The sequence below is a fragment of the Xiphophorus hellerii genome, chromosome 15 (genome assembly GCF_003331165.1).
Source record: "Xiphophorus hellerii strain 12219 chromosome 15, Xiphophorus_hellerii-4.1, whole genome shotgun sequence".
Classification (NCBI taxonomy): domain Eukaryota; kingdom Metazoa; phylum Chordata; class Actinopteri; order Cyprinodontiformes; family Poeciliidae; genus Xiphophorus; species Xiphophorus hellerii.
Window position 1 is genome coordinate 22,286,135 of NC_045686.1, and position 27,532 is coordinate 22,313,666.

At 41.2% G+C, this 27,532-nt stretch overlaps 1 protein-coding gene across 4 annotated transcripts in view; it reads left to right on the forward strand.

Annotated features, from left to right (window-relative positions):
• The window catches only part of disp1 (dispatched homolog 1 (Drosophila)), an 85,562-nt gene extending 60,827 nt beyond the window's left edge, over positions 1–24,735 (forward strand). For all 4 annotated transcript variants that reach the window (XM_032584691.1, XM_032584689.1, XM_032584690.1 and 1 more), the window contains 8 exons: positions 14,349–14,378; positions 14,742–14,865; positions 15,502–15,629; positions 17,005–17,099; positions 18,124–18,221; positions 18,319–19,908; positions 22,166–22,429; positions 22,525–24,735. In XM_032584691.1, coding sequence (XP_032440582.1) covers positions 14,349–14,378; positions 14,742–14,865; positions 15,502–15,629; positions 17,005–17,099; positions 18,124–18,221; positions 18,319–19,908; positions 22,166–22,429; positions 22,525–24,273 — 4,078 coding nt within the window. In that variant the 3' untranslated portion in view covers positions 24,274–24,735. The remainder of the gene's footprint in view (positions 1–14,348; positions 14,379–14,741; positions 14,866–15,501; positions 15,630–17,004; positions 17,100–18,123; positions 18,222–18,318; positions 19,909–22,165; positions 22,430–22,524) is intronic.
• Positions 24,736–27,532: the final 2,797 nt, after the last annotated feature.

The window sequence follows — 27,532 nt, forward strand, 5'->3', positions numbered from 1 at the left end:
CGAGGCAATGGAGGAGAATACAAACAGAACCTTATCATGTTTTGTCACAGCTAACTGCTCCTAACACTTCCAGTTCAGCTGATGAAAATGTCATGATTTCCTCACCTTGAACTCAGCCCTTCTTAAACACCATCAGCGATTCACATGTAAGCATTTTTGGCTTATTTGGCTACAGCGATCATGAAGGAGTTTTTTTGAGCGATACCAAGCTTGTGTGTTGAAAATGTTAAGATGCAAAGAGAAACAACAAACAGTTAGCTCATTCTTGTTAACTAAATGGAAGCTGAGAGCAAACTCCCACATGAGCTGTGTGTAAACATGTGGTAACTATGTCTTTTCTGTCTGAGGTGGAGTTCTGGACACATTTTTTGGTAAACCTCTGCTCTTCTGATCCCTTTTTTTTTTTTAGTGCATCGGTTCTTTCGATTTGCTGTCTGAACCACAGCCTCTCCTATCATCCTATTTTAACCCTCTTTAATGCCTTTTCTGATCACTTGTATAATTCCTGAACAGTTTGAGTGTTTACTCATGTCACACTGCTTTTCATTCCTGCGGGGGGACACTGACTTTCCTGAGAACGTTCTCCACACCCCAAACCATACGTTTCATTAAAGAGAGTGGCATTATGGGTGGTGCTAAAAGATGAGGTTTGTGTAGCTGCTGCGGGCACATGCCCCAGAAGCTGGTTGCTGCCTGGGTGGGCAGATGGAAGCAACACTGGATGGTGTTGCTTCCATTCAGATGCGTCTATTGACCTTTGTGGGGGTTTTCCACTCTCTACCTTCCTACCATCACGTTTTCTTCCACTCTATTAACACTCACTCAATCTTTGTTTACTACTACGTCAGAATGGAGAGCAGATGTAGGATTGGACGATTCTGTCTTGAATCTTCAACCTTTTTCTCATTTATCAGATGAGGCTTTTATGACCCAGCCTGGGTCTGTTTTAAAACTGCACCATGTCCTATAGAGAGGTATTTGCTGGGTGTGTGTCAGATGAGGAGGTGTGTAGGTATTCACACTAGTTGGGACGTTCACGTTTTTCCACATAACTACAAACTTCACCTCATTTTATTGGGATTTGACATGAAATGCTAAAGCGAAGTAATGGAATAATTGTAAAGTTGAACAAAAAGATGCACTCTTTTAAAAATGAGCTGAAATGGAAATTTGGGCTGATATTGATTAAAGGGGATTAAAGTGACTTTTTTGAGCTTTACATCATGTCAACTCCTAGCAAGCAGCAATTAGCAAACATCCGGTGGTGTATGATTGACTTCTCAGAGCAACGCTTGTAAAAACATTGTTAAAGGGATAATAGAGGAGCCAAGTTCTGATGACTTCCTGAAGGCAGACTTTCATAAAGAGCAGGAGTTTCTTAAAAAGACAAAGGCCCAATTTCATGACATTAAATTACAAAGTCAAAATTCTTTTATGTCATATTTGACATATACAGCATTTTTATAACAACTGAAGGCGACATAATTACTTCATTGTGCTTTAAAATTAATTTATGTGACTAAAAATCACATAAATTAATATAGCATAATAAGCATAATATTGCGGTTATGACCGATAACTGATATTTACCAGCATATATTACATATATTTTACTGCCCTTTCAAAACCTTGAAAAAAATCAACCATACTGCTTCTGTGCTTCAGCTAAACTCCCCACAATCCTTTGGTGCATCACTATCACTATTATATGACCAAACAAGCACCACGTGACCAACCTCTTCTCCTCCTGAAGCAAAATATTGGATGTTTCTATCAGCTCAGTTTTATTTATTGGACCAACATATCAAGAAATTACTAATATCAACCAATACCAATCTTAGTGCCGATTATATCGTGCATCTCTAAAAATTTGTGTGAAGCAATCAGGGTGGGAATCAGCACTTCTAAATCAGAGACCATGGTCTTTAGCTGAAAAATGGTAGAGCGTATTCTTTTGGTCAGGGATGCGATTCTGCCTCAAGTCTAGGAGTTTAGGTATCTCAGGGTCTTGTTCACGTATGAGGAAAAAATGGAGCAGGAGATTGATAAACAAATTGGTCCTGCAGTGATGCGGGCTTTACTGGTCTGTCATGGTGAAGAGAGATCGGAGCCAAAACTTGATTTACTGGTCAATCTACGTTCCCACCATCACCTTTGGTATTGAGCGTTGGGTAGTTGCCAAAAGAACAAGATTGGTCATGACCCAACCTTGTTCTCACTGCAGCTCCAATGAGTTTCCAGTCCATGACGAATGGATGTTTTGCTCCCACATAAAATCCAAATAAAATGCCATGAAGACTATGGAGTGACAAAATGTGGAACAATGTCAGGGATATGAATACTTTTACAAGACTGTCTGCGTTGGCCTTTTTCTGTCACTTTAAGACCATATCTCTGTTTTACTTCAGTTCTCCACCCCTTCATTTATATCCTTAAAGAGCTTTGTAGAGGTGAAACATATCTTACACACACATAAACCGGGACTGCATACTTTTATTCCACTCTTGGTCATTTTGGGAGTGAACGGTCATAGTAGATGGCATCAGGTATCAGCCTGAGCTGCCTCAGAGCTGTGATCTGCCAGATTAGTCCAGGGATTACGTCTATGATCACAGCTCTCCTGTTCCTTTCTTACACCCTGAGAGTGATACGTTGAAACATTAGCTGTCTAGGGATTAATCTGTGTTACGTTTCAGACCTGGTGGGGGATTTTTACGCCCCGGTTCCCGCCTCACAAAATGGTAATCCATTCCATTTAACGAGATTATCCTATGCTTGGTTTCCTAATGTTTCTATTTTGAGAGCGATCAAAGACTTGTGGCATAACCCAAATTTATAAAAAAAGTTTAATCACCACTCTTCCCCGACCCCCTCCTCTGATTCCAGATATGTGTTGAAAACATTAGGAGCAAGTTTTTTTGAATTGTGGGACAATCTATTACAGGCATTTTCTGTAGACAGTGTTATTAATGTACCAGCAGGTTTAGAGATTTTAGCCAGAGTAGTAGAGAAATGGGTGAAATCCCAGTTTCACCTCTCTGTTTTAGCTGAGCAGCTCTTGAGCCAAATGACTAAATACCAAAGGTTGGTATTTAGCACCTTATTATTGGTCAATGAGAATGAGCTTTTGTAAGACAATTACTCATTTGCTGCAGATAAATGCCCAAAGGTTGCAGTGCGAGTGTTAACCTGGAGTAAAGAATGCAACCGTCTGCTGCAGCTACAGCTGTGTCGCGCACACAGATAGGAACAGCAGTCCAGAGCCAGAGCTTTGTAACCAGAGACCAAGAATAAAACAAATTATGTGGCGCCTCAGGGCACCTGAAGTTAAGCCAACCTGCTTCTACCTGCACTGTTGACCCTGTTGGAGTTGCCATGGCGCTCCCTGACACTCAGGCATCCAGGGTCACGTTGAGTATTTAACCTCTCCCTTTCAGTCTCTGCTCTCCTGGAGGTAAATGTTTATGTCTTGTTCCCCAATGCCTCCCACAACAGCCCCTGTTGTTTATGGCAACCATGGGTTTTAGTTTAACTCCATGCCTTCTCAAAATACTAAATAATAATAATTTTTTTTAAAAAATGGTCTTACTCCCTTGCTGGCGCCTTCTCAGGAAACATCAGTTTTCTTAAGTGGAATGTGTTTGAATATTGAATATGTTTTTTTTCCGTTCTGGTTGCTATGATGTTACTAAGCTGCATCAAATCAACACACCCATGTTGCAATTATTTGACAGTTATTTGAGGAACCGTTTATTAAATAAAGCCATTTGGCATGTATGAGCTGTTCTGTAATAAAAAGTAAAATCAGATTTCTGCGATGCAAGAAGATATTGGAACAGCTTTGAAATGTTTTCTCTCTTCTTATTTCTGTGAACGGTCATTAATTCATCATATTAGGAGCAAGGCTCATATCACGCCATATTCAGTTGGGAGAGCGTCTTTCACATCATACAAGATGGCCACTGAGCTCATCGCCTTGTGAGCTTTCAGCATATATTACTCTCATAGTGGAATCACATTTATCTCGGATCATAATAAACATAAAGGCCATGGAAGTAATAATGATCGGAAGGAGTCTGTTGGTTTTTTTCTATCATTTTAAAGCCCCTCATTTTGCTGTGTTTCCATTGACCATAAAATTGCGCAAATTGGAATCACGAAAATAACTACACTTAATGGAAACACAGCTAATTTTTTTCTCGCTAAAACATTTTGTGCTAAGATGAGGTGGTTTTTCAGCCATAAAGAAATTTGTGTATTTAGTAAAACTGCAGTGGAAGCACTTTTTTGCATCAGAATACAAGGAGCTTGTTGCTCCAAAACCATCACACCAGTATGCAAACAGCCGCAACACGTAGCTGGCGCCACCAGAGGTCTCACGGCATCGCACAGTTCATCAAAAGTTGAGTTTGTCATTCGAAAGTGTTGAATCCACAGTTCTTCTGTAAAAACATCAACTACAAATTCCCAAAAATGCCACATACATACCCACTTCCAAATACAAGGAGAATTGTATTTGTATACAATTGTATTGTATTGTAAACTCACATCTTTTTCACACCTGAAAAAGATGTGAGTTTAATTCAATTTCTTATTTAATGGAACCACTGCAATTGGTAAATTGTGTTTTTCCAACATTAACAGAATATTGAAAAAGGTTGACGCACATTTGCAAGGAAAAAACAGCAAATGAAATTGGTATGAATTGCTAACTTTGAGTCTTCTCTCAGTAACAGCCAGAGGTGTGACCAAGTCACTGTGTTGCAAGTCTCAAGTAAGTCTCAAGTCTCTGTCCTCAAGTCCGAGTCAAGTCTCAAGTAAAAACAGGCAAAAGTCGAGTCATGTCTCAAGTCAGGAACCTTTAATTTCAAGTCATTTCGAGTCGTTTTTTTTTTTTTTTTTTAATAATTTGCAATTATACATAAAATTCAAATATTAGACCATTTGTTCTTTTTAAAATATGTATTTGAGGTTCATTTGTGATCCTCTTATACATCTGGTATTCTTCAAATCTGTCAGAAGTAAACAGATGTCAGAAAATAAATTACAGCCTTTCATGAATTACATTTGACTTCAGTTTACTCCTTCTATTCATAAATAAACATCAACACTACAACAATCATAGTTTTCAAAAAATAAAATAAGTATAAATGAAGTTATCACAAGTAAACTCAGGAAGGTCTGGTGCATTTATTTTTCTGCTTTTATTTCTAAGTATGTTAGTTTCAGTCCTCCGTAAATATGGGACAGATATTCTAAACACAAAATTTATTTGGGACAGTCACTGTATTTGGTCTTTTTTTTTTTTTTTCCCAGCAAAGCTATACTACTTGGAAATGGGTTCTGTGCGACATGTGACAGTCACGCCGGTCAGTGCATTAAGTCAAAAACAGTTGACTTAATGCACTGACTGCAGTAAACAATATATTGTCAATATAATTTCCCAACGTAGATGTCTTCAAATACACCAACCATCCTTAGATGATACTAGACCCGGCTCATCATCATGATGGGACAGAGAGACTCTGTTCCCTGTGTTCAGGTCCAGAATCTGCTTTCTGTTCCGGAGCCCCGCTCACTATCCACCGGCTTCCTGAGCTAACACGGTGCACATTATTTGTGGAGGCATTTGAAGGACCGGATTTATGGTAAATCATCACCAATTTAACCCGGAGTACACATGCTAACACGAAGTTAGCTAAAGTCAACTATCTTACAGCAAAAGAAAAGTGCCACCTACCGATCTTTGTGAAGCTTCAAATGCCGGACAAAGTTGGACGTCGTGGCATCTCCATCCGATATTCTCTTCTTGCATGTTTTACAAGTTGCAGTTCGTTTTTTAGTCGAAAGTTCATAACCTACGTAGCCAAAAGAAATTACTCGCGGAAGCATATTCGAGCGGTTATTTCGTTCCCTGAGATCTGTAGCTTTGCCGCGTTTTTTTAAACGTCCAAATCCTGTTAATTTGATTGGTTGTGCTGCAGCTACGTACACATACATACATAAGGAGAGAGGAAAAACATAGTGACGGTCTGCGCATATTGATACGGAATGAGTGAAATTAATTAATGACGCCACTTTATAAATAATGTGTTTTAAATTTTAAGACTTTGAGTAAAAAATATCAAGTCTTTTCAAGTAAACAGCTTCAAGTCGAGTCAAGTCCCAAGTCAATGGCATGAAAGTCAAAGTCAAGTCCGAGTCTTTGAGCATTTTTTCAAGTCAAGTCTCAAGTCGTGATTTTAACGACTCGAGTCTGACTCGAGTCCAAGTCATGTGACTCGAGTCCCCACCTCTGGTAACAGCATCCACACTTCTGGTAGGCTGACCAAACAGCCAGAACTTCTTAGCATCGCCTGTTCATTAAGTAGAAACAAAAGTCTTTTTTTTACCCTGAACATTGTCTGATTTCCTTCACCAGTCATTTTGTTGCCGTTTTTCTTAAGTTCAATTTAAAAAGATCTATTAAGTTCTACTTCCTTACCTGTTTCAATTGCTTCTTTTCACAAGGCAAGGTTTTATTGCCTGACTCGCATGTTGTAAAAGTCAGCTGAAATGAGACGACTCCATCTGAAAAAGGCGTTGTGTGTGTATTTATGTGCATGTCTTGAGACTCCAGGGGCAAGTGGAAGGCCTCTGTGAAGGATAGGGAGGAGATTTACAGACATCCTGCAGGTCTCCTCCTCCCATCCTCTTTGCACCGTAGGAGGAGAAGCACAAGGTTAGCCAGGGATACATGTGAAGCCATCTTCATTCCAACAAGATAATGGATAGTTTTGTTGGGTTTGTCAAAGGAAGAACAAATTTTCTCCCTTTGCTTTAAAAATATGATTTTCTGGGGTCTACAATAAGCCCTGCACATTCTTGAGTTGTTGTGCACAGGGACTTTTATATCCTTTTATCAAACTTAGCCGCCATTAGTCTGAGATAAGGGAACTTATTCATCTCTTTCAGACTGGTGGACAAGTTCTGCTTTCAGTGCTGCTCATCAAATGGCTTGATCTTGTGATCATTAGTAAATGTGAGGACCTTCATAAAATGTCATTTGATCATAATGCGTTCTATCTTGGTCAGCATGTAAAGGAAAACTAGCTATTAAATGTTACAACATGCAAAGCAAAGCATTTCATCTAGAAAGCAATAGAACGTTTTCTCTGTTTGGTTCTCAGTTTACAGTTAACTCCCTGAAATATGTTATCAGCAAAATATGAGTGAATGAGTCATTAAATCAGAATGAATTTGCTCGTTTTAGTCTAAATCAAACCAAACTTTAGTTAAACTAAAGACCATGGCTGTGTGCATCAACTTGGATATATGTTTAGAAACTTAAGGCAGTTCTGCAAAAATGTTTCTCTCACTGAAAACCCATACTGTATCATTGGTGAGTAGGTTAATAGTGATTAAATATTTGTTAGTTGTACTTTAGAGCTTCTGAGATTTCATGACCGCACATGGCTTGATCTGAGCTAAATATTGGAGGGAGTCTACATCAGCAAATGACTGATTGACACAAGAAACAAGAAGTTCTGATGAGAACATCCCAGACAGAACCAGTCTAACAATGGCTGTGGTGTCCTTCTTGCACAAATACCTCTTGCTTTATGCAGATGCTGCAGGATGCAGTGTGTAACCATATGCGTTCACCTGAAGCTGTCCTGGCGTCACAATGACTTTCAGTTTTTTCACTCCTTAAATTAGGTCATAAATTAACAGAAAGATGAAGTTCCGGCATACGTTAATTGAGTCAGACTCTTCTATGTCCGCATCTCACTGCGATTTTGTCTCCCACACCTGTTGGTTCACTTTTGCTTTTTGAAATGGTTTGGGCTTTGAAAGGGGGAATTTACAGAGAAGTAAAAATGGTTCTAAATGCAGCATGAATCAACAACCTTTGTTTTTGAGGGTGTGGGGTGCTATTATATAATACAACTCTTTGGTGCAAGTTTATTTAATAGTGACCTTGTTTGTTCATGAACAAATGAGCTGTAGAAATGAACAGGACGTGAAAGAAGGCAACACTAAACCCCCAATGCCTCCACCTCTGCAAGTCTTCTGCACCCACCTTCTACTTTTTAGACAGTTCCTCATACAGACCAGTGATTTCATCTGGAAGTCTTATCTACATGTTGACTTTTAGTGACATTACTTCCCTAGCACAGGATTTACCCAGGCACAGTTTGTAGAATGCCTTTCAAATGTATTCCGACTCCTTGAGCTTTTGCCTATTTTAATCACATTCAAACCGCAAAGAAATGAAGTCTGGTCCGCCTAAATATATCCAAAATATAGTTCTTATTGTATCTATACACCTGTTACACTTAATAATGTAATGCTGACAAAATAGTGCACCATTTTCAATCCTATTTTTGTTGCTTTCAGTAAAAGAAAAAAGTTAAATCAAAAGTGAAACAAACACAACCGCCATCACATCTCAGCTCACCAAAGTCAACACAAAAAGACCTCAGCCGAAATAAATACACCAATATCCATAACCAAAAAAAAAGCACCTTCAGTTGGACAAAATCTCTAAGTTTGAAAAATAGGAAAGAAAACATTGCCATTTTTTGTAAAACCTTTGTGCACATCCTTGTAAAATGTATTTAATTTTCTCTAGCATGCACTATTTTTTTGATGCTCTATCATTTAAAACCCCCCCAAAAATCCGTTGACTTTTGTGGTTGCAACGTACCAAACATGGAGTAGTTTGCTTTAAAACTTCAAATTTGTCCGTGAAGCCACGGTTTTTGGTTTAAATCCAAGACTGAGAGGTAAGAGGCGGAAAGCGGGCCAGATGAAGATGTCACACAGAATGACAGCTTGCAACCATTGGCTTGCAGCCCTCAAATCCTGACTGTCTGCTTGGAATTTGTGCACGCCCGTATTTCACCTCGAGGAATTCAAGGAAGTGACAGGTGCAGACAGAAAAGGCCGTGCTCACCAGTGGCTTCAGTCATCCCAGAGAACTCCAGAAACACACACACTTTAGCATGAACACATGTTGCTGTGAAAAAAACCCCAGTCCACAAGCATCCTCATTCCAAACACGTTCCCTTAATTTTTCTTCACTTGGTCCATGTTCACATTATTTATTGACTGTATCGAAGAATATCAAATATATTTTGCATTTAACTGAAGATATGACATAATACAATATATAATATACAATAAAATACAATGACTTAAATCTTATTGTATGGGTCATCAAATCAGCCTGTCAACCACGTTGCCTGTAGGGATTTTTTATGTCCAGCAGGTGTCAGTATTCAGTGACACAGTATCGACACAGTATCAATACAGTTTTGCTATGGGTCGAAACGATACATGAACTCCTCATTTACCTCTCACTACTCCACACAGTTTTGTAACTGTCTGGTGTTGTCCTGGCTAGATAGGAGGATATCGGGAGAGGTGTTGAGCACTGTGGTTTTCTGCCAGAGGCCCAGGGTTGTCCATAGATTTTCCACTGGAATACAGTGAAGTGGACATGTTAAATCACTGTGTCCACGCAGTGAAAGTGATGTGACATAAGGGTGAGGGCTAACTGTGAGCAGCAGGGTGCTTTTAAAGGCTTAAAGATAAAAGTATTAAAATTAAGGCCTTATGCTGTCTTAAATTTATTAAGACAATAAAGTCTGAGTAGCACGCAAACATCGAGTTGTGTGGCTCGAAGCGTTGAAGCTAATGGCAACTAGCTGCTAATATACCTTTTCTAGCTAGCTAGCTTTGTTCCCTCTGTCATGGGCATAAAGCTGGATTCAAGCTTCAGTTCCCCCAATCATCCCCTACATTTACAGTTTTCTTGGTCTTAAATTTCACTCAAGGCAGCAATTAAAAAGGTATTAAGTTTTAAATTTGACTTGCAGATGCCTTGCACACACAACATCCTTCAGATCAGCCTGGACATAATGGAGTGTCCTGGTCATGTAACACTAAAACAGAGTATTTTAAGTTAAAATATCAATATTATTGTTGTTATTTGACACGATGTCAGTATGCCTAAGTGCAGCACAGGATCATAGAGCTGAGCATCGTCAGGCACCAGCTCTCATTTGCTCCTCTTTCTTCTCCCCTCTGTCAGCACAGTGCTGAGTGAGCGACTAGTGGTCGGTGTTTACCTTATTAATTAGCCCAGTGATCCAGAAACACACTGCTCCTGGTAAGTAGACTGACGGCTAAAGGAGAGCAAGAGAAAGTTGGTACGGAGGGGCAGAGCGCAGACGAGTGGCGATTAAGGGAGATCGGAGTGTCTCAGAGGAAAACCGACACGGCGGCTTGTTGGCTGATAGATTTTACAGCCTCGTCAATCAACACCATCCTCCTCCATTACCTTCCTTCCACCTTCTTTTTTCCGCATTTCTTTGTTTTCTGTACAATACTGTATGTTTTGCTTTCTCACACATCACTCCACAAACTTCAGATATATTCAAATGCAGCCAATTCCTGTTGCCCCAATGGATTCTTAATCAACCTTATCTTTTGTTCACCCGTCCTCAAGTATTCTGTGCGTCTTTCCAGTTGGCTGCAGCAAATTCCCATTGGAAGTGTTGCACAGCGAAATTCAAGCCAGACCTATAGCAGACAAATAGATAGGCTTGACAGCAGCGCTCTGAATCCATTCCAAGTGTTTTGTTCCCCTCTCCTCCATGTTGGGCCATAACTTTGTCCTGAGGTCTGCAGTTCAAGGCCATACAAGGAAAGTTAACCGACTGCACAATGAAAAGACTTGCATTCCCAACACACTTCTTCCTTGGCCATCAGTTCAAAGGCAACCAAGGCAATATTGAACTTATTTAGTTCATAAGTTAACTGACAGGAAATCAGAATCAGACATGTTTTTCTAGCTCACCTCTGACCTGTAGAGAAAAATCTGATTCATTTTTTTCCCCCTTCACAAGCATGTATTGTGATGTACTATTTTTTGTCATGAGGTTAGTGGCTGTTTGATGCAAAAATGGGCAAGGTCTATTAATTTGTTTTCTGCACTATTGAGGATTCTGCTGCTGTGAGTGATATGGACTTAAAATTTTATCATAATATTCTAGGACTATAGTGATAACTATAATAGTGGTGATTTAAAAAATCACTTCTCAGTCCTTTTTTAGGGAATTGTATGGTTGAGAGTGCATTGCACAGCAGTTATACCACAATAAACACAAATGCTGCTCTTGAAGAAGATTTTAAAGGAGAACAGTTTCATAAAGAGCAGTTTTATTACTAAAATGCACACAGTAATTGCATTTAATGTTTAAATATTGTTGCAATTTACTGATATTTATTAATGCTTTCATGGAACCAACAGTCGAGAAAATAAAAAGAAATCTGACAAAACTCTGAGTTTTTGGGTTTTTCAATGTCATTCACTGGAGTTTAAATGAAATCATGATAAATCAAAATTCTTACAATAAATTTTTCTAACAAAACAAGAAAACCTAACCCAAAGTTGTTATATTCTAGGTGAAATTTTCAGAATGATTTCACCGCTTATATTCCTCTGTTTGGTTTTGATTTATACTATCTCCAACTATCACATCTCAGATATTCCAGTTTAATGACAAATTTGGCTGCTTTTAGCTGTTAATCCAGACACAATCTGCTCCATTGATTGAACTAAAGTTTGATGACCTAAAAGTTCTCAAGGGACTTGAACAGAGAGGTTTTTGTCTCGCTCCTCCCTCTGCCGTTTCTCCCTCAGACATTTTTCCCTCTTCTGTCAACCATTTTATCCCAGATCCCATATCTCCTGGTGCCCCGCTGTGATCAGGTGGTCATATCTGATTTTCCTACTTCCTCTAGCACACACACACACACACACACACACGCACACCCTCTTCCACTTTTGCTGTTAGCATACCGGACGCACAAACACCAACGCCCGCTCCCCATCTCACACACACACGCCCACACCAACACACACACACACACACATATCTCCCGCTGCTCTCTGGAGGAGTTGAAGAGAAGTCTAGATAAATCTTTCACAGCTAAAAGCCTTCTGTGTTTGTGTGTGTGTGCATTCTGGGGTCAATACCACAATGTCACGAAGGACTATTAGAGACAGTAGTAGATAACATTTCACTAACACTGTGCATTGGGAGTATGGGCTCTGTTGCTTTTCAGATGGTTTATAGGACCTTAACTACCAGATATGCATGATTGACAAGCAAAAGGAAAATGTTTCCAAAATATTTTACCAATGAAAATCAGATGTGAATTCCAGCATCTCTACTTTTATTTTCCAAAGTAAAATCCGTTGCAACCAATTGCCTTTAGAGGTCTATTTAGTAAATCTAATCCATCCGCTTGACAATTGTCTCAGAATGACAAATGTAGAAGCGGATTTTCTGCGGTTCTACCTGCCAATCTCCTAGGGTAAGTTTCCACCAGTTCTGCAGATGTAGAGACTGACAGTTTTCCTTAACCTTCTGTGTGAAATAGATCAAACTTGAATGAAGTCTGTCGATGAAAGTGGGTTTTTTTCTTTTCTTTTTTTTATGTCTTGCCCCAGATTTCCATTAGGATTTAGTACTGAGCTTTGACTGAGCCATTCCAGCACATGAATGTGCAGGGTTTCCACCAGAAAACCTGCTAAGCCCGGTGGTAGGGAGACTAGAGCAATCCATCAGTATCACACTGTGTTCTTGTGCTGAAAAATGTTAAAAGTTTTGAAATCTTAGAGGTTCATGAGGAGGAATCATAATTTGGAAACAACAGTGAGGCCAACAGGCAGGTGCAATTCAATTCATCAACTATAAATCTAGCTTAATCTGTCTTTACTGTCACTGTGTAAAAAACCCTATTTAAAATAAACAACACTTAGCCTGGTGGGGCTGGTAAGTAAAGCCTGGTGGCCCGCCAGACTTGTAATACACCTGGGAAACTCTGATATGCTTTATGCAAAACCTTTCACTGTGGTTAATGTTCTGTATTTAGCTTCAATGACTTTCTTTTCCCTATAGTACATATGCCTCCCCACTGCATGACGTTGCCACCACCATGTTTTAGGGTGTTGACGGGAAGTGCAGGGCCATGTGTAGTTTTAGCTTTCACCATTTTAAGCATTTTGCTGTTGACCAATTGTGATCTCATCTCACCAGAAAACCTTCTTCTTACACGTTTGCTGGCCCAATTAATAGTTTTGGGAAAATTGTAGATTTTGCAGTTTATATGAGGTTGTGGTGAATATTGGTGAATGCATCCAGTTTGAGGTTCAGAGCAGATTCACAAAAGTATATTAAGAACTTAGAGATTCATTTTTTTAGGTCTGTATTAAATATTTGGACTCATGAGAGATTTATGTTTAAAGTATTTCTTCTGACTGGAAGTATTATCAACATTTTAAAGGTGCCCAGTTAGAGTTTTGACTTGACAGTCTGTGGAGGGAGCTAAAGATTAGGGTGATGGCAAGGAGCCCTTCAGACATGGAACTTTGTCATGCAAGATAAATGGTAAAAAATAAAATAAACAGTGGGAGATTTTTCATTTAAGCCTTTTAATACCACATTAGAAATATATAAAAAGATGCATAGAAAAAAATAATTAAATTCCTTTTAAAGAAAGGAAATTTATATATTTATATATATATATGTATTTTTTTTATTGCCTAAAATGCAATAACCTTTAATAACCTTTAATGAAAACTTGATCATTTGTAGCATTTGTTTCTACAGCTAAAAAATATTTCTGTATTTCTAACAATACTTCTTAGTTCCATTATTTATTAGTTTTTGGATTACCAATGAATAACTAGATATAATGTTTTACAGAATTTGAGCTAGGTGAAACCAAATTGGCAGTTTTTAAAATTCTTCTTTACTCAAATGCAAAATGTATAGTTTTTTTATACAGTTTTGGCTTAATTACTGCTCTGAGAACTTTGTTCTTTAAGCAAATGGCTTTTTTTGAGTCTGTGTACTGTAGTTAACAATTAATCAATTACTAAGTTAGTTGTTGATTATTTCAAGAATCAATTCCTCATCATTAATCCAAGGAATTGTTTCAGCTCTGCACTGATTAAAGACAGAAACTGCAATGTAAATCTGCAGGCGTGCTTGAAGGGGCTTTTGATTAATCCTGATCTTAACTGTCTGTCCATTCATAGAGTTAATGTCCGTACTTTGGGTGTCTGTATATTAGTAACACCAGCTGAACACTGCAGCAAAGTCTGGTGACAAGTTAGCTAGAAATGACTTTTGACAGCAGTGGTCCAGGACCCACGCTGGAACAGACCTCTGCTGCTGAGGACAGGCTGTCCACTCTTTCTCTAAAGTCTCCACAGGTCTGTTTTTGATTGGCTGTTGCTTTGACTCCAGGATGTAAACTTGATTTATCTCCTCCTTTCTTTTTTTCAGCCCTGCAAGGCCCTTTCGAGTCCCCAAAAGGTAAGACCTGCCAAAAACTGTTTCTTCTCTGTCAATGTTCTGGTTTTTGCGAAACTCTCCTCCTCCCCTCTTCTCCTTTGGTCCTGTCATCCATCCATCACTGCTCTTCTGGAGCCATCATTCCTCAGCAATGACTCATGAGAGTTGGAGGAGGGAGTTGTATTTCTCCCTGTACCTGGCCTCCAGTAACCAGCAGTGTGGATCACCTCATCTGTCCATTCTTCTGCAGCCTAACGTATAGCAGGAAGAGCGTTTCCGAGAAAAGACTCATGTTTTACCGGCTGTCCATAGGGATGGGGGGGGTGGGTCTTCCCAAAAGTCTGGATGTAAAGTAGGCTGATTGGATTTCTGTCATGTTTCCAGCTATTCTGAGCTGATAGCTGATTGGCCAGTGGTTGTGCTGGGAGTGTGTACGGTGCTCATCGTGATTTGCGCGCTGGTGGGAGTCCTGGTGCCTGACCTGCCAGATTTCTCCGACCCGCTCCTGGTGAGTACAGACACATTGCGTTCTCCTTTTATAATGGTGTTAAAGGTTTCTTGCCAAACAAAGGAGGTTTTACATACCTTCTATCTCCTCATCTTCAGTGGACTGTAGTTGCATTTCCATTACAAATGTTAATGGTCAACTGTGTTAATGTTCCACTAATGTTGGAAAAAAAACAACATAATTTCGCAACTATGGTGTCTCCATTAAATAAGAAATGCAATTAAAATCACAGATGAATATGTGGTTTTGGTGAATATGTGATTTTGCATGCAACCCCATCATTCTCCTACCACTTCCTGTCATCTTTTCAGCCAGTACTAACATCCGGTTGTTCATCACATGACTCGTATGATGCGAAAAGTGTTGCGAAATACACAAATTTTGATACAGCGGAAAATCCCTCATCCTTGCTCAAAAACATGTTTTTTCGAAATTGGCATATTTTCATTAAGTCAATTTATTTTCGAAATTCCAATTTGCACGACCATATGGTCAATGTAAACACAGCTAATGACACGATGAGTTGTTTTTCTGCACTGCTGTCGAAAGCATTTGAATATTTAACCCCTTTGGGTGGCATCAGCATTTTTTCACTTTCAAAAAATTTTTTGCTAAGTCTTTTTTTTTTTCTGAAAGGGGTTTGAGCCTCGGGGAACTGCCATTGGCCAGCGGCTGGTCACATGGAACAACATGGTGAAGAATACAGGCTACAAAGCCACACTGGCCAACTACCCCTTCAAATATGCAGACGAGCAAGCCAAAAGGTAACCCTTTACACATCTTGAGTACATCATATCTATGAACTGCCCAATCATGCTGACAGTAACACTCTTTAGTGTGGAGGTTGTCATTGAAGAAAGAAGACTCAAAGTTAGCTTCTTTTAGTATCGATGAGGGCTTTAGAATGAAATCAGAGGAAGTGCAGCTGTTTCAAAAGAAACTACTGAGACATGTATTTAGTTCGTTTTTGATGGGAGAGAGCGAACGGAACAATGCCGCTGGTGACCATGGGGGCAGTGATGCTGTATCGCTCGCATGAGATCAGCAAAAGAAACACAGAAAATGACAGCAGCATGACCTCTTCAGCCACATGCTGCCATTTATTTAAAGCCCACCACCATCCACTATGCGCCTTTTTTGTGATGTTTTACCAGGTTCACAATATTTCTGGCACATTGCGATGTTCGCTGTTTTTTAAGCATATCTCTGAACTCAGAAGTTAATTCAGCTAACCTGCCCTCTAGTGTCTACATTGCCGAACAACAATGTCATCTTGATTGCACACATTAAAACATGCTAATTGGCCTCTAAGTTTAGGATCTGTAATGTTTAGGACATAGATAGAAGCCTGCTGTTTTTTTCCTTTGTGCTTCAGTGTCCACTATAACTGTTAACACAAAATGCTGAAGCCATTTTAAAATATCAACTCTATAAATATTTAGTTTGGTTTAAAATAAACCCTGTTTTACAGCAACTGCTCCCTCAAACAGACTTTATCTCTGTTCCTAGTATGAATAATTAATCAATGATCATAGCAAAGAAGCAGAGAAAATCTAAAGTCAACAGACCATGCTGTTTTTGCTCAAAGCACATACAGTATATTCACAATAGATGCATAGTCTCAAATACACTTCTAGTCCCACCTCACTCAGGATAGTTATTCTGATTATAATGATTGCAGTGTTCTGTTCTTGATTGCTGACTTCAACTTCTACCCTCCTTCACTTTTCACATTGCTGAAGTTTCCAGGTGTACTCATAAGTATTTCTATATTTAAACAGGATGATGAGCCTCTGGCAAAAATGGAACATTTCAACTTTGTAATTTTAGTGTTCAACTAAAAAAAAAAAAACGAAAGAGAGGAAAATATCTGGACAAGGTTCAGATATTTTCTGAACAGCTTAGCTCATTACCTGAGTTGACAGAAACATTTAGTGAAACTAAGAAAATGATCTTTTTTGCGTAAATCCCATCTTTTTCAGCTTAGTATATCAGTTTTCCGTTGAATTTAGTCCAAATTTAAACACAAATGGATGGAGGACTACCTTACATTTTTTTCTCTTCTCATTTCTAAAATTGACCAGAACTTTGCTCAGCACCTGAATCTAACAGAGTGAATCTCCTGCCACTGTTTTCCAGTCACCAGGAACCTCGGTGGTCAGATGACCACTTTGAAAGAGACAAGCGGGAGGTTGAGTGGGATTTCAGCAAAGAGTTCTTCTGTGACATACCAGGTAAGATTAGATATACAGATAAGAGAGCACTAAAACATCTGGCACAGTGCTGTGCTAAAGTTTTTGCACTTTATTCATTAAACTTCAATGTCCTTGTTTTTTAGCTATGTAATAGAACCACACAAAGTAATGGATAGTTTTGTAGTGATGGGATAACTATGAATGTGTTTAATGTATGATATAAATTTTTATTCAAAACTTATTTCTCAGCTTCTCCTAAATATTCCTTCCACTTCACTATTACTCCCCACTTTGTATTTAGTAAAACCCCAACAAAATATTTTTAAGTTTGTACCTGGAGATGCGCCAATCTGATTAATATTTGTATTGGTAGAATATTGAAAGAAATTCTACACTGAGTATTGTTGAAAATGTGCTCGACTCATAAGGACAGATCTATTCAGTCTAATTTTATGCTTTGCTCTCTGAGCGATGTCATTCTTTATTTATGTTACATTGACTTTAATTATTTTATCTAGAATTAATTGGACTTTCTGAACCATTTGAAAGAAAGTCCTTTGCAGTTTATTTTTCCATGTTGGACCGAGGTAGTCAACCTGTTGTTTTGGTCAGTTTATTTATTTTACATTGCACTTTTATTTGCACTGACTGAACAAATTGAAGTTATATTGGTTTTACATGTTTGACTATACTTGTGAAGGTATGGGTGTATTTAAGTGTTCTATACTAGTGCAGAAGTATCATATATATTTGTAATTCAGTACAATTATTTCTGTGTTTATAAAAACAACATTTTATGTCAATTCAGCTCTTTTTCTTGTACCAGCATCAGAAGTGAAAAAAGCGGATTGGTGCTTCCCTATTCGTAATGTGACAAAGTATAAAAAAAAGCACACCCATCCTCCTCAGACTAAAAGATGACTGGATGATCTTCAACGAATTTAGTACATGTTGTGTTCATACTAGTTCTGTGAAAGGCAGTTGAGAGCATGAGCCTTGAATTATTTTTGTCTTTCAGATGGTTTCCTCTTAGAGTTAAGATGATTTTTCTAACTTTCTGCAGGTGACAGTTATTCCAGACTGGTGTTTGCGTCGGCTGAAGGGAAAAGTCTGTGGACTATTCAGGCCATCAAATCAATGTGCAGCCAGGACAACACAAGAGTAAGTCCACTAAACAGTGGAACCCTTCACTGTTATCTCCATGCTGTGTTAGTGTTACTTCTTTTGTCTATGTGTTTACTTTTCGTGTGCTTCCCAGGTGCGCTCCCACCGTGATTACCTGAATCTCTGTCAGCGCACCAATAATGTCTCCTGTTGTCCAAGCTGGACACTGGGCAACTACATAGCTGTCCTCACTAACAAGTCGTCCTGCCAGAAGATCACAGAGCGGGACGTGTCCCACACTCTCAAGATCTTGCGATCGTGCGCCAAGTACTACCATAATGGCACGCTTGGACCCGATTGCTGGGACATGGCGCTACGTCGCAAAGATCAGCTGAAATGTGCCAGCGTTCCACGGAAGTGCACCAAGTACAACGCGGTGTACCAGATCCTTCACTTCCTGGTGGACAAAGACTTCCTGAGCCCAAAGAGTGTGGAGCATCCTCCAGTGCTCAAGTACAGCATGTTGTTCTCTCCTACAGAGAAAGGAGAGTCCATGATGAACATCTATCTGGACAACTTTGAGAACTGGAACTCCTCCGACGGCATCACCACCGTCACAGGAATTGAGTTCGGAATCAAACACGACCTCTTCCAGGACTACCTCCTCACTGACACTTTGTACCCCGCTATCGCCATAGTCATAGTCCTGCTGGTCATGTGCGTGTACACACGCTCGGTTTTCATCACTCTAATGACAATAATCGCCATCATCAGTTCGCTGATCGTCTCCTACTTTCTTTACCGAATGGTCTTTAACTTTGAGTTCTTCCCTTTCATGAACCTCACTGCCCTCATCATCTTGGTAGGGATCGGGGCCGACGACGCGTTTGTTCTTTGCGACGTGTGGAACTACACCAAGTTTGACAAACCACACGCCGAGTTGTCGGAGACGGTAAGCGTGACCCTGCACCACGCCGCCCTCTCAATGTTTGTCACCAGCTTCACCACCGCTGCCGCGTTTTATGCCAACTACGTCAGCAACATCACCGCCATACGCTGCTTCGGGGTCTACGCCGGGACTGCCATCTTAGTCAACTACATTCTGATGGTGACGTGGCTCCCTGCTGTCGTGGTGCTGCATGAGCGCTACCTGCCCAACCTGTTCATCTGTTCCAAGCCCCCTCAGCAGCAGCAGGGAAACTGCTTCACGCAGGTCTTCTGGGCCTCCGTTTGCCACAAGATCCACAAATGCCTGTTCACCCTCTCTGAGGGATCACGGATCTTCTTTGAGAAGGTGCTGCCCTGCGTTGTCATCAAACTGCGCTACCTCTGGCTCTTCTGGTTCCTCGCCATCACGGTCGGCGGAGCTTACGTGGTCTGCGTGAACCCCAAGATGAAACTGCCGTCCTTGGAGCTGGCCGAGTTCCAGGTGTTCCGGTCCTCTCACCCTTTCGAGCGCTATGACGCTGAGTACAAAAAGCTCTTCATGTTCGAGAGAGTTAACCACGGCGAGGACCTCCACATGCCCATCACAATCATCTGGGGGGTTACGCCGGAGGATAACGGAGATCCCCTGAACCCCAAAAACAAGGGGAAGCTGATGCTGGACAGCAGCTTTAACATAGCCAGTCCAGCATCTCAACTGTGGATCCTTAACTTCTGCCAGAAGCTTAGGAACCAAAGCTTTGTCTTTCAGTCAGAAGATCAGGACTTCACTAGCTGCTTCATCGAGACGTTCAAACAGGTTGGTACCTCTTCACCTACACAGTGCTGTGGATTTTGTCCTTTTTCACTACTTCAATGTGTTTTATTTGGTAATAAGCCAACAAAAAAGTTCATGATTGTGGAGTGAATTGAAAGTCACACTTTTCCAATTTGTATAGAGAGAAAACTATGAAATGTTATAAAATAAAAAATCCGCTTCTTTTACTCTTAACAGCTCTGAATAAAATCCTACACAACCTGTCACCTTCTGAAGTCACCTAATGACTAAATATTTTTGTGTAATTTACTGTCAGTATAAATCCAGCTGATCTGTGAAGAGGTTTGCTAGAGAACAATCAGCGTCATGAAAACCAAGGAACACAGCAGACAGGAGAAGTTTAGAGCAGGGTTAGGTTCTACAACAAACTCTGAAGATCTAACAGAGATCTGTACAGTCCATCATCTGTAAATGAAATGAAGATGGCACAGCTGCAAACCTAGCAAGACATGGCCTCCCACCTAAACTGACAACACCATGGTGATTTTGGGGGAGCTACAGAGATTGGCAGCTCAGGTCAAGCAATCTTTCATCAGGCCAATTGTTAGTTATTCACTCAACAAATCTAGCCTTCATGGAAGAGTGGCGAGAACAATCCACTATTGAAGGAAGACGGTAAGAAATCCTGTTTGGAGAAGAAGAAGGTCCTCTGGTCAGATGACATAGAAGATGGAGGGAGTTAAATACAGAACAATTTTGGAAGAAAAGTTTCACATGACTTGAGACTGGAGCACAATTTCTGCTTCACAATTATGTACAACTTTGTTTTGGTCTTATCACTTAAAAATCTAATAAAATCCAGTTTGTTCTTGCAATCCTTATGGATATTTTAAGGCATATGACTTCTTGTCAGACACTGCGTGTACAGACGCATCGTTGAAGAGATACCTTATAGCAGTGGTCCCCAACCTTTTTATCACCGCGGACTGGTCAAGACTTGGCTATTTCACTGCGGCCCAGGGGTGGGGGGATCGTCAGATAAGGATTCTGCATGTTGGTGTGTAAACTAATGCCTAGTTCACATGGCACAATTTTAAATTTTTTGCCCTGGTTTCCCTAACTGGGAGCAAGAACGCAACCTGTTTAATGTTGAATGTGACAAGTAGCCAATCAGAAAACACTGTGACGTAAGCGCGGAGGGAAATCCCAAACAGCTGACGTGGCGCAACCGAGAGTCTGGTGGACATCGGAGATATGTGGAAACTATCATCTGCTTAATAAACATGGATGTTTATTCAGTTAAAACAACTATGAAAAAAAATAACTCGCCTCCAAATCATAGTGCAGCAAATAAAGCGGCTGCTCCCGCCATCTTTTATCCAACGCCTTTTCTTTTTGTTTTGTCTTTTTTCGCTTAAAATGAGCCACAAACTATCACTGCTGCTTCTACATAGTCATCCATGTCTGTTTATTCTAAATTCACGTTTGGTATGTTGGGGTTTTACGGGATTTCCTTCTGGAATCGGGATGTTGGTGAGTGGAATCGGTTTGTGTGTGGTGTGTTGCTCCTGCCGTGTGGCTGGACACACGAACCGATCGAACCTCTTGTACTTTCGTGCCGTGTGAACCAGACCTAAAACTCACAAGCTCTACTTCTCTCCTCTCGACCACTGTCCTAACGCTCTCCGACTCTGGTCGCTATAGTAACATTTAAACATTCCTTCAAAATAAGATACAGATGCTCAACAAAAACAAACATTTTACTTTTGTGAAAATCTTTACTCACGATAACGACAAATTAATGGCAGCCCTGAGCTTGTTTCTCTGCAACGAGACAGTCCCATCTGGGAGACAATGACACCCAAAGTGTTTTTAAGCACAGATTGCTTGGTCTCTATGTGGCGAAGCAGTTTGAAGCTTCATTGCCTCATCAGCGAGCTGGTCATCGCATATTATTTAGAGCGGACTTGGTATGTGGGAATCACCTATCGGTCCGGGATAAATCCATTCTCCTGTCTCTTCTCTGGGCCTTTTCCCCTTCACAAAGAAACTTTCCAAAGAATCTGATCTGTTTCTTACTCATTTTGCTGCTTGTGGGCTCAATGTTGGCTCAAGACGTGACCCAGAGAATCTGGTTAAAGGATTTTCAAAATAAAAGATCCTCCAGACTCAACTAATACATAAAACGGAAATATTTGTTTCTTGTGCGGCCCGGTACCAATTGGTCCACGGTCCGGTACCTGTCCGCGGCCCGGGGGTTGGGGACCACTGCCTTATAGTATGTGTTCTACTCTAATAGTGGATGGAGAACCAAGACTGTGAAGAGACCTCTGTCTACCCTTGCTGCAGTCAGTCTACCTTTCCCTATAAGAAGGATGTGTTTCAGTTGTGCATCAAGAGAGCCATTATGGAGCTGGATCGAAGCACAAGCTACCATCTGGACAGCAAGACCCCCGGACCTCGATTTGACATCAACGACACCATCAGAGCCATCGTTTTGGAGTTTCAGAGTACCTACCTCTTCACTCTGGCTTATGAGAAGATGTACCACTTCTATCGTGAGGTAGTGCTCGTTCAAATAATTTCATAATTAATTTGTGTGAGAGTACTTTATACTCAGATTAAGTTTTTGCCTCTGGTATCATATTTATGTTTTAGGTGGATGCCTGGATCACAGAGGAGCTCCGCTTCGCCCCAGAGGGTCTCAGCCATGGCTGGTTTATCAGCAACCTGGAATTCTATGACCTCCAAGACAGTCTGTCTGGTGGCACTCTGGTTGCCATGGCGCTATCTGTGGCAGTGGCTTTCAGCGTCATGCTGCTAACCACCTGGAATGTCATCATCAGCCTGTACGCCATCTTGTCTATCGCCGGGACCATATTTGTCACAGTGGGCTCCCTGGTGTTGTTGGGCTGGGAGCTGAACGTCCTTGAGTCCGTCACCATCTCGGTTGCCGTGGGGTTGTCCGTGGACTTCGCCGTCCACTATGGCGTTGCTTACAGGCTCGCTCCAGAACCTGGCCGGGAAGGGAAAGTGATCTTCTCCCTCAGCCGGATGGGCTCTGCAATCGCCATGGCGGCAGTGACCACCTTTGTTGCCGGAGCGATGATGATGCCATCAACGGTCCTGGCCTACACCCAGCTGGGCACATTCATGATGCTCATCATGTGCATAAGTTGGGCTTTTGCTACCTTCTTCTTTCAGTGCATGTGCTGCTGCCTCGGACCCCAGGGCACCTGCGGTCAGATTCCCCTGCCCAAGAAGCTGCAGTGCCAGGCCTTCAGTGAAGACGCACCCTCGAGCCCCTCTCCTGAGGGGAAGTATCAGCTGGACAGCAGGGGCGGAGAGGCAGAGCACTACGAGCTGGAGCCGTTGGCCTCCTATCAGAAAACTGGAGTTAAACCAGAAGAGAAGGAGGAGGCGGAGGAAGAGCTGGGCACTCGACTCTGTAATGGAGCCCCTTCTCATACTAACCACACCATGTCTATACCACACATTCACAGCAATGATACAGACAGAAAAACACAGCCAGAAAATGGGCTAGTAACCTCACTCACTACGCCATCCAGGTGCCACTACACTCCCAACAACTGCACATGTATAGACTCCCCATCCCAGCTTCTACAGCAGAGGGCCCCGCATTCCTGTACTTTGCCTCCCCAGGACTCCCCTTCCTGCTCCCCCACCCCTCAGCTTCTCCATCTCGCAGGTAATTCCAGGACCAAGCAGAACGCAGCCCTGTTGCCTCCAAACGTGGACGCGGTCTATTCACACATGGACTGCTGTGTTCACTATGTCCACTGCCCCCTCACCCATTTCCATCACTGCTCACAGGGCAGAGCAGTGGGCCACAGGCAGGGACCTGCCCATACCTGCCATCTCAGGAAGTACTGCGTCCAACCAGCCTCAAACCAGGACATTGGCCAAGCTTCACCATCTATTCCACAGACTCCAGACAAAGAGACAAAGCATTTAAGTCCTGGCAGTACCCAGAATGGGAACTCCCAAGTCCCAACCCGACCCAATGGCCAGTGTCCCAGCCCCACTGCACTAACAGCTCATCGTGAAAACCAGAGGACGAAGGAACGCGAACACTGCTGTGACAAAAACCCTGCGTCCGCCATTAATACAGACTCAATCACAGACATCGATGATTGTCGTAAAATCCCTGGTAACCAGGAGAGGCCTGAAAGTTATCCCGTCACACGGGAGCAAAGTGTGAAAAAGTGCAAACGGAACTCAAAAAGAGTTCAGGCGTCCTCCGCCTCCCCAAAGAGACTCTACTCTTTTAACGGGACGTTGAAAGTGAAATGCAATTCAGCTTCAGAGTTTAACTTGCCAAAAAGCGAAGCCAGAGTGCCTCCTGTTGCAGTGAACACTCAGCCGTCCTCTGAAAGCTTATGCTGATTCATGGGTAAAATCGGCAAAATATCAATAACCCAAAAATGACTCACACATTTCTGTGCAATCATATTAGATGCTGGGTCTGTGTTTTCACCAAATCCCAGCTGAACTATGAAAGATTTTTTTATTGTTTCCTACTTACCACATTTTCACATGCCAGATTATGTACTTCATTTTTCCAGTGGAACATACTAATAATCCGGTGTCATGTAAAAGAATGATCATCTCTTTACACAGAAACCATGCATCTAGCAGCCATTTGTACCACCCCTACACCCCACTGTAGTGTCTGAACTGTGGTGTCTTGCAAAACTGTTCAAACCCCTGGATCTTTTCCACATGGAGTCACATGACATCCACAAACCTGAATGTACTTTATTGGGAATTTGTGTGATAGATCATCTCTAAGTAGTGTATGATTATAAATTGGGGGGAAATAATAAATTGTTTAATATTTTCTGCCAATAATTTTGGGGGAATCCATCTTTGCAAAATTGCTCAAGCTCAGGTTGGAAATTGCATCTATTAACATGCATTTTCAAGTCTTGCCATAGATTTTTAATTGAATTAAGCCAGAGTTTTGATTGGGCCATTATAAAGGTAAAGGCAATTCCTGCTCTGTTTATGGTCGTTGTCTGTACCTTTTCCATGTTTCAGATGATGAACTGAACCGTTTTATCCCACTTCACAACTAGGCTGTACTTGCTAGCTGCGTTTCCATTAGAAATATGTGGCAATATTTGTCGATATTCTGCTGATGCCGGAGAAACACAATTGTAAATCACATGTGAATATGCTTGTTCATTTGATAAGTCATTAAAAATCATGGCAGCGACGGATGTAAACAGTTACATGAAATAAATTCATAGTTAAGCCATGGTGCTAGCGCTCTTCATCCATCAGCCATCAGAGGAGACGTTGGCGTGTTTTTCACGCGTTGGAGCGACAAGCGCCATATACGTGGTAGCAGCTACGTATGCAACGTTTGGCCATTTCACAGAAGAGCTGTGGATTCAACATGTTGAAATGACGCACAACATTTTATAAACCGAGATGCTACGAGAGCTCTGGTGGAGCATTGTCTAAAAGAAACCCCAAACAAACCATCATTCTTCTGGTACTTTCTGTCGTCGTCTTTGTCTTTTCTGCCAGTAGTAACATCCGGTTGTTGATCACGTCACCTGTGTGATGCAAAAAAAGTTTTGCAAAATATATCGATTTTGTTTATGGCCAAAAATAACACCTCATCCTACCGCAAAAACATTTGATCAAAAAGCGTGAGTTTTTTCAAAATTGGCATGTTTCCATTGAGAAAATTTACTTTTGTATTTTCAATTCACGCAATTCTATGATTAATGGAGATACAGCTACTGTTAGTCCATTACATAAATCCCAGTAAAATACTTTAGTGTTTGTGGTTGGAAAATGACAATAACATAAAAAAAATTCAGGAGAATGAATTCTTTTGCAAGGCATCGGATGTGCACTTATCGCATTCGTTCAATGATCATGCCAACCGTACCATTGTACCATGTTTCACAAGCTGCTTAAGGTGGTTTATGTGTCACCTTCTGTATTTCTGAGAACTCCGGTTTTGCTCAAGTCTTCACACGTCTCGCATAAAAGCTGCGGTGTGTGATTAAAAGGCTTTCTCTTACCCCCATTGTCCTGTTACTGTTTGTATTCCCAGAAGGTATCATCCCCAAGGTAAAGAGTCAGGATGAATAACAGCTGTACACCTGTTTCATTGTCTAATAAAGGCTGGTGCCTTTCAGCCTCTTCGTGTACAACCTGGGATTTCTTCTTGTGTAGACCTGTCGTAAGTCGTCACAGCAATGAAGTTTTTCATAAGCATTTATGTGATCCTGGAGTCCAAATCCGTGTACAGTTTTATTCACAAAGCCAGTATTTGAAGATCTGCTGAGACCTACAACACAGAGACGCATCAATAGATGGATGAGAACAACATCCCTGTGCTGAGAGTCTCATTACATTACATCATGACGTCTACTGACAGAAACGCTCTGCACTTACAGGCCGGCTGCAGCAGACAGCTTTAATTACGTGGAGACAACGCTCTGGCATAGAACACATAGAAACCGAGAAGCTGGTTGCCGTCACTGGTGGTTTGCTACTCAAAACAAATTCATATTTCAAATGAGTTATGCTTTTTAGATTTGGGGAAAAAGCTGGAACAAAATCTGCTGTTTGCCTCTGATCTCGTTTGAAAGAACTTTATATGACCATGCTTTGTTTCTTTCTTGTTCTTTCGAGGACATAAAATGTCTTCGAAAGATGTTAACCTCAGGAGTCTGCGGCCTTGCAAAGATGCGTCGACCCACTGTTGAACCTTAGATTCAGGGGAGTGTGGTATGGCTTTCGTCCAGGCCATTGAACACAGGACCAGTAACGTATTGCTGTTCTTGTGAGCCAGCTTACAATTGTTACAATTATTACAGGCATTTTGTACAGTCATGGCCAAATGTTTTGAGAATGATTCAAATGTTAATATTTACAAAGTCTACTGCTTCAGTTTTTATAACGGCAATTTGCATATACTCCAGAATGTTATAAAGAGTGATCAGCGTAACAGCAATTAATTGCAAAGTCAATATTTGCCTAGAAAATGAACTTTATCCCCCAAAACACATTTCAACTTCATTGCAGCCCTGCCTTAAAAGGACCAGCTAACATCGTTTCAGTGATTGCTCCATTAACACAGGTGTGGGTGGTGATGAGGACAGGGCTGGAGATCAATCTGTCATGATTAAGTAAGAATGACACCACTGGACACTTTAAAAAGAGGCTGGTGCTTGGCATCATTGTTTCTCTTCTGTGAACCATGGTTATCTTGAAAGAAACACGTGCAGTCATCATTGCACTGCACAAAAATGGCCTAACAGGAAAGAAAATCGCAGCTAGAAAGATTGCACCTCAGTCAGCAATCTATCGCATCATCAAGAACTTCAAGGAGAGAGGTTCCATTGTTGCCAAAAAGGCTCCAGGGCGCCCAAGAAAGACCAGCAAGCGCCAGGACCGTCTCTTAAAAGTGTTTCAGCTGCGGGATCGGGCTACCAGCAGTGCAGAGTTTGCTCAGGAATGGCAGCAGGCAGGTGTGAGTGCATCTGCACGCACTGTGAGGCGGAGACTCTTGGAGCAAGGCCTGGTCTCAAGGAGGGCAGCAAAGAAGCCACTTCTCTCCAGGAAAAACATCAGGGACAGACTGATATTCTGCAAAAGGTACAGGGAGTGGACTGCTGAG